This window comes from Hemibagrus wyckioides, linkage group LG13, assembly GCF_019097595.1.
Source record: "Hemibagrus wyckioides isolate EC202008001 linkage group LG13, SWU_Hwy_1.0, whole genome shotgun sequence".
Classification (NCBI taxonomy): Eukaryota; Metazoa; Chordata; class Actinopteri; order Siluriformes; family Bagridae; genus Hemibagrus; species Hemibagrus wyckioides.
In genome coordinates, this window is record NC_080722.1 from 20,027,174 (window position 1) to 20,034,789 (window position 7,616).

The following is a 7,616-nucleotide window of genomic DNA, read 5'->3' on the forward strand; positions in this document are numbered from 1 at the left end:
CCCAAAATCAAGACAAATCAGAGCTTGGGCACATGAGTGACAATCACGCAATGAGAATTACCAAAGACGCGATCTGAGAGAGTCGCTGATGAGTCGCTGACGCCTCAGAAATATGTGGCATGCTAAATTTCTGGACCTGTGGGCAACTCACAATCCTGCAGTGTGAAAGAAGTTTTGAATGGAAAATACGGCGATGACCTACAGCCAATGAGAGAGTGAGAAACAGGACAGTGTTATAGGTTTTTAATAAAAAAAAGTCTTAAATATAGTTATATCAGAATAAATAAGCTTTACAATTACATCAAACAGAAATAAAGCAGAAATATTTGCTTGACCAGCCGCATCAGCAGCAGCACATTGCAAAATTATTCGTTTGTTCAGTTATGCAGAACCCAGAATCCTTGTTACCCGCACTGACCATTTGGATCGCAAACTTTTTGCGTCGTTCCATTTCCAGTCTCGTGTGAGAACTCTCGTGTGATCTTGTGTTATTTCCTTATCATTTCTCACTCGTACATTCAGTTGTGAAACACAGTTTGTGGACCAGACAGAGTTGTAGGCGATTCTTCCTATTGTGAAGTCAAGCAGTGTGAAACCCCCTGACTTGATGCCATACTCTGATTAAAAAGTGTTGCTTTAATTTTTTTGAGCAGTGTATATTAAAACGTAAGGCAGCTGCAGGTTCCTGATCATTAAATTATGTCAATGTGATTAAATTGTGGAAACGAGATCATTAATTTAAAGCTATGATTTATTAGTGTGTGGAAACAGGGTGATGTGGTTTGAGGCCACAGCTTACTGACACATTATGGGGTTTATTTTCTAGGATTCTTTCTGATAAATAAAAAACACAAATGTTAAACACATATGCAATGTTTAAAAATGTAATAAATTACACACTCTGAGGGGCCACTTCACATTTAGGTTGCTTTAGAGGAAAAAAAAAAGCTTGTCACTGATTCTGAGATCTCATTCTTCACAATGACAGACTGTGTTAATTTTTTTTTTATATATATTTTACAGCAAAATACCAGCAGCTGTGGTTGCCAGAAATTCACCGTAAATAACACCCTTCACCACTTTATGGAATGCTTTATTTAAAACTTGTTTGTTTTGCAACAAATTACTGTAAAAAAACAGACAGTTTTTAGATTACTTATTTTGTTTGGCACTTCTCGGCCACCGTAATCTCACCATCACATTAACTAAACAAGTCACACAATTAGTATATTAATAAGTATATTAATTAGTATATTAATAAGTATAATCTACAGTGTCTCCTGTAACTCTGCAGATTGATATTTCAGTTGTATTACTGTGTTTCACTCTGATTATTAAATCCTGTACTGGTAGATGAACCACTTCACTGTTTGTCCTACAACAGCATTACTCTTGCTAGATCTCAGTTCAGACTTTCACTTCCAAAGTGACTGTGTGCTCGAAAAAGTCCTGAATATCACCACATTTAACTTCTCTATTTTCATCTCTTTCTTCTCTCCAGTTCTTAGAGTTCATAAAGCGTCAAGTGGCAGAGGGTAAAGGTCGTCTGAAACCGGCCCAGGATCCTGAAAGCATCATTGGAGACATGTTTAAAAACCAGGACAGGAACAGAGACGGACGAATCACAGCAGACGAACTGAAACTCAAAGTGGAGGAAGACGCAGAAAAAGATATAACTCGGCATGAAGAACTGTGAGTCTCTCTCTCTCTCTCACACACACACACACACACACACACACAAAGTAAACAAAATCCTCTTGGAGATGAAAACCATTTGTTGTCTTTTTCCTAAAAGCAAGAAACTTTTTTTTAAGTAAAAAAAAATAATGTGGCCTTCCCTCTCCAGTCCATACAGATGGAATGAGGAGACAGAGTTTTTTTTTTCATTTTGTATAAAAGTGTTTTGTTGACTCTGAAGTGTCGGTGGTTTTATGTAAAATGATCTGAATAAATGACTTTTGGTGCTTAGAAGCTGAGAGGTTACTGCAGTTCATCTGGTGGCCAGCAGAGGGACATGAACACGACACACTGCAGCTTTTAAGTAGGGATGCAGAATATTTATGGGACAGATAAATTATCAGCCGATATGGGTGAAAATGACGTCATTTTATTGCTCCGATAAATAAATTAAATCCGTTAACTAGATCTATCTAAATCAATCAATCAGTCTGATTTATCCAAGATTCATCCGCTTTCGGAGTGCACGTGATTGCAGCTTTAGCCTGCAGTGACTCTCAGCCTGTGTCGCGGTCATTAGGTCATCATCTGTGAACATGTCTTCACTGGTCTGGAAGTGTTTCTCAGTGGCAGCGGAGGACAATGCCATTGCTATTTGCAATGCATGTTCAGCAAGGATTCTGAGAGGAGGAAAAAGGCGTCAAGTTTTAACACAACAAATCTTATATCTCACTTGAAGGGTCGTCATTGCGGTGAAGCTGTATTAAAAGAAAATGAAGCAGCCGCGGCAGCAGCAGCTATTAGCGCTAGACCTAAAACACGGAGCATCGATGTCCCCATTCAGCAGGCATTTGAAAATTCTAAAAAGTTTTCCAGAGATAGCAAAAAGGCCCATAAAAGACAAAGTCATGGAATGTATAGTCTATGATGACCAAACTTTTTCCATGGTAGAGGATTTATTTTATGCTAAACTATGTAATTTCAGAGAAATCTCAACTATGGCTTATGTTCTTTTGTTGAGGATGCACTTTATTTTTGTAGAGGATGCACTTTCGCTTTTAATTTTTTTTGAGGTTGACAAATGTCAATGCATGTTATTTATGATGGATTTGCAAAACATGTGACTTAAGGTCTATATACCTTCCTCATCCTCATGCACTAAAAAGGTTGAATAGATGCATTTCTTTGTTATGCATGAAATACTTGAATATAAATTTGTTGTTAGTGAGTTGTTAACTGCAGATAAATCATTGTTCTGTCATAGTTCTGTTAAACCCTTCCTGTTCTTATTGTAGTGCCTTACACAAAAAATAAAAACATCTGAAGAGTCAGGACTGATGTTTGCTATTACAGGCCAGAGCTACTAAAATATCAGTTTCATCATAAACTGCAGATTATATGAAAATTCTAATATAAAAATATGAACTCACACACACACACACACACACACACACACACACACACACACACCATCATAGCTAGACTTTCTTGATTTTCTGCTGGATGAGCAAATCGTGAGCTCGCGTCCACCTGACACACACACAGTTTTTTAAAGGCTGGTTTGTCACAATTCTGTTAATTGAGTAAGAAATAAAATGTAGCAGAATGAATCTGAGTGTTAATGACAGCGTGATCACTGACCACTCCACCATGTGAGGAATTTTCTCCTCCACAGACTTTGAGCTGTCGATCTCAATGGGGTAATAATGAGCCACCAAATTCGACATCTGCATAAAAAGGGGGAAAAAACACATAAAACAGGCGAATTAAAAAATAAATACATTTTTCCTAAAAAGGAAATTGAGTCTCAAACAGTATGAGGTCAGCAAAAAAAACAGTTGAATAAATGACCAAATAAAAGACTGAATAAACATGTATATTAATAATTTCCATGCTTCCTTTAGGATTGTAGCACAATATTATTTTTTCATTCATAATCCAATAATGTAAATAATCACATCAAATGTGTGCCATTATATAGATTTAGTAAAGGCATTTGTTTATTAACCCAACCACGGCAGATCTGAACCCATTCTGTATGATACAGTTATATGATCAAGTGATTATTTAATCAGACCTTTAACTCTAATAACTACCTTACAGTCCACTTCACTGTGGAATAAAAGTAACTGCACACTGCTGATTATTTTCCTGTAAGAGCAGCACACACAGAGTCTGATTCCTCTTCTCTTCAAAGTTTTGTACGAGTTTTAGTCATGAACGTTGGCAGTTGTTTACCTTCGCTTTACACTCCTCACTAATCAGATTGGTGTTGTGAAGAATATCTGAAGAGGAAAAATAAAAATAATAAACCGTTAGACTGATTTAATTACTTCACATCATTTAACCAATCAGGAAACACTTCTGTAAAGAGCCGTGTGTTAATGCCGAGTGACCGCTGCAGCTCCGAGGGGATTCATGTAAGAGTTAACAAGAAACCGTTCACATCGTTCACAACAACAACAACATTTATTCTGTTTACTCACTGTATGTTGTAGGGCAGCGTTTCCCTTCATGAGCAAATCTGGTGAGTATCATGTCGAAGTCAGAGATCACCTAAACACACACACACGTAGTATAGCCAGTCCTCTTACATGAATGTGTTTTTTTTCCTTGAGAAAACTGGAGAACTCGAGGAAGCCCACACAGACACTAGCAGAACATGTCAAACTCGGAATATCAGAGTTTGCATGATTTTCCAATAAAATATGTGATCAAGAAATCACAAATCAAGAAATCCTGGAGATAAAATGTTAAAAATCATATTATATTTCTTTATTTAAATATCATGTATTTCCTGATTGTTTTCCTCAGTACCTGCAGTGCAGAAGCTCCTTCTCTCTGCATGTTTCTGATGATGGTTTCCACTTGTCCTCAGTCTCTCATACGCACCGTCGCTTTGTTCAGCTCCGGAATCTGAAAAAGATAAACATTTAACTCTATTAAATTGATTTTATTTGAAAGATCTCTATTGTAATCAGATTATCATTAGATCATGTGAGAGGAAATAAGGTTTCTGGATCCTGGACCTGAGTTGATGGATGATGTAAAAAAGATGTATGGATGTAAAAAAGCACAGCAGGAATAAAGGCCTGGGGTTCGAGGGCTTGATTATTCGGTTCTTACTGTAGTGCAGAATTTGGGGATGAACAGAGACGCAAAGAGTGAAGTGCGAGAGAGGACGTGATTGGCTGATCTGATCACCAATCAGAGCTGGAACATGAAATCGTCTCGAAAAATAGTTTTTTTTTAACTGTATCAGGATGAACCTGCAATATGGACAGAGCTGCTACAGAAATAATCAACACGTGAACACCAATCAGAATGCAGCAGTGCGTTTTAAAAACCCTGACAGTCTTCACTCAGTCCAGACAGAAACAGGTCTGACCTCACACTATATCAGCTGATGGAAGACTGTTAAGGGACGAAAAAATATTCGCGCGCGCGCACACACTATCATTAAATAAGCGGAGAATGTTTCTGTTCATCAGCTTTCTCACACTGACCCTAGTTTATTTATAACTGTTCTTATAATGTGTTGTTAGCAGCAATTTTGCGCATGCGCAGAACAAAACCTGTCCGGTACGGACCGAGCAGTGACAGCAGTAATCCGGAATACGGGTGTGGAAAATACGAAAGAATAACGAGGCGAAATAAATTAGCGCAGTTTTGTAACAGCTAGCGACGAGTCTTACCATTTTTAACATGATGTTCCGAACTGTGCGCGTTTCTAATGCTGAATAATCACCGTGTTTCTCCACAGGAAAACAAAGGAGTTAGGAATTTAATAAGAAAGCCGGTGTGAAAATAAAGAGAGCTAATCCAGAGCGATTTAGGTAGCTGTGAATTTCGCCTGATAGATAGATAGATAGATAGATAGATAGATAGATAGATAGATAATTTATCCCAAAGGGAAATTTACAGCTTCCAGCAGTATCCACAAGCACATGTAATAGATAAAATAAGAAGGAATATAACAAAAAATACTAAATACCCGAATTTAAGGGTAAACAGGCTAAAGAGATACACTATATTGCCAAAAGTATTCGCTCACCTGCCTTGACTCACATATGAACTTAAGTGACATCCCATTCCTAATCCACAGGGTTCAATATGACGTTGCAGCTATAACAGCTTCAACTCTTCTGGGAAGGCTGTCCACAAGGTTTAGGAGTGTGTTTATGGGAATTTTTGACCATTCTTCCAGAAGTGCATTTGTGAGGTCACACACTGATGTTGGACGAGAAGGCCTGGCTCTCAGTCTCCGCTCTAATTCATCCCAAAGGTGTTCTATCGGGTTGAGGTCAGGACTCTGTGCAGGCCAGTCAAGTTCATCCACACCAGACTCTGTCATCCATGTCTTTATGGACCTTGCTTTGGTCACTGGTGTCCACAAGGTTTAGGACCCCGCTCCGTCAGTTTACGTGGCCTACCACTTCGTGGCTGAGTTGCTGTCGTTCCCAAACACTTCCACGTTCTTATAATACAGCTGACAGTTGACTGTGGAATATTTAGGAGCGAGGAAATTTCACAACTGGATTTGTTGCACAGGTGGCATCCTATCACAGTTCCACGCTGGAATTCACTGAGCTCCTGAGAGCGACCCATTCTTTCACAAATGTTTGTAAAAACAGTCTGCATGCCTAGGTGCTTGATTTTATACACCTGTGGCCATGGAAGTGATTGGAACACCTGATTCTGATTATTTGGATGGGTGAGTGAATACTTTTGGCAATATAGTGTATATGATGATATTATGAAAATATTATGATAATTTACATCATACTATTTTTTCTTTTCCTGAAGTGTATATACATTTTTGGTTGACTCTGTATATGTATGTATATTACTCTGTATATATAAATTGTGAAAATGAAGCCTTGTTTAAAAAATAAAAGTAAAGGGGAAAGAGCCTCTAGTGGACATAGTCTAGTACTGCAGGAGTCTGGCCAAAACCATGTCTAGTCAATGGACTGATAAATGTAAAAATTTGTTGTGAGCCATTAGAGCATCACAAAATAATGAAACTAAGCAAACCTACTCACAACCAGTTGTTCTTTATATGTGGAATGTTTTGAAACACTAGGACTTTCAACTTTTAAGATATAAGAACATTAATTCTTTTCTATTATGTCCTCACTATAGCAACGTCATTCACAATATAACAAATTCCTTCACAGTTTCACATCAGCCATGTCCTGACATTATTTTGACTGATTTTGAAACAAATCAGGTGAAAGTAAGGGACAAGATATTAGAGATTTCAAAAAATGACACACTTCCTGCTGCCAGTTGGTGGCGCTATAACAGAGACTCATAGTTGTTATATCTCTGTGATCAAGACTCAAGATTCAAGATTCAAGAAGATTTATTGTCATTTCAACCACATATAGCTGATGCAGTACATAGTGAAATGAAACAACGTTTCTCCAGGACCTGGTGCTACATAAACAACATAGAGTGCAAACACAAGAACAACACAGAGCAGCTTTCTATGCTTAACATAATCCTAAGGTTTCAAAAAAAAGAGGAATAATCCTTAGAAGAACAAGAGGGCCCTTCGCACTGCTAGTGCTTGGGCCCTAATGACCCTTTAGGTATCTATACTGCCTGATCAAAAGACTATAGTCTGTTTCAGGGGATTTTAAACTGTGGGTCTCACAAAGTCACTTGGCTGCAGATAAATTTACGTTACGGTGAATGAAACAAAACCAGACTGATAATGAGCAAACCACTCTCAGAGATGAATCTTTTTTCAAAGGAATCATTTCAATTAAAACAAAAACACACAGAAGAATCAGAAGTGTGAATCAACATAGCTGTTCTGTTAGTTAAATGCACACAGAATAAATATCTGAAGGCTTGTTAGTGAACACAGGATAGACGCTTCAAGTATGATTCTCTGTGCTTTCCTCTTTTATTATTGTCCCCCAGCCACA

At 37.9% G+C, this 7,616-nt stretch overlaps 1 protein-coding gene across 5 annotated transcripts; it reads right to left on the reverse strand.

Moving 5' to 3' along the window:
* Positions 1-263: 263 nt before the first annotated feature.
* On the reverse strand, positions 264-5,512 carry LOC131363529 (7-methylguanosine phosphate-specific 5'-nucleotidase-like). 5 transcript variants are annotated; one of them, XM_058406155.1, is made up of 6 exons: positions 5,373-5,512; positions 4,495-4,593; positions 4,164-4,233; positions 3,916-3,962; positions 3,319-3,404; positions 264-1,565 (listed from the first exon to the last, which is right to left on the reverse strand). In XM_058406155.1, the coding sequence occupies exons 2-6, from the start codon at positions 4,522-4,524 to the stop codon at positions 1,505-1,507; spliced, it is 294 nt and encodes a 97-aa protein (XP_058262138.1). In that variant the 5' UTR covers positions 4,525-4,593; positions 5,373-5,512; the 3' UTR covers positions 264-1,504. The 5 variants fall into 5 exon arrangements, with proteins under 5 accessions (XP_058262138.1, XP_058262140.1, XP_058262139.1 ...); XM_058406157.1 differs by having other exon boundaries at positions 264-2,357; XM_058406156.1 differs by lacking the exon at positions 264-1,565 and adding an exon at positions 3,148-3,207.
* Positions 5,513-7,616: the final 2,104 nt, after the last annotated feature.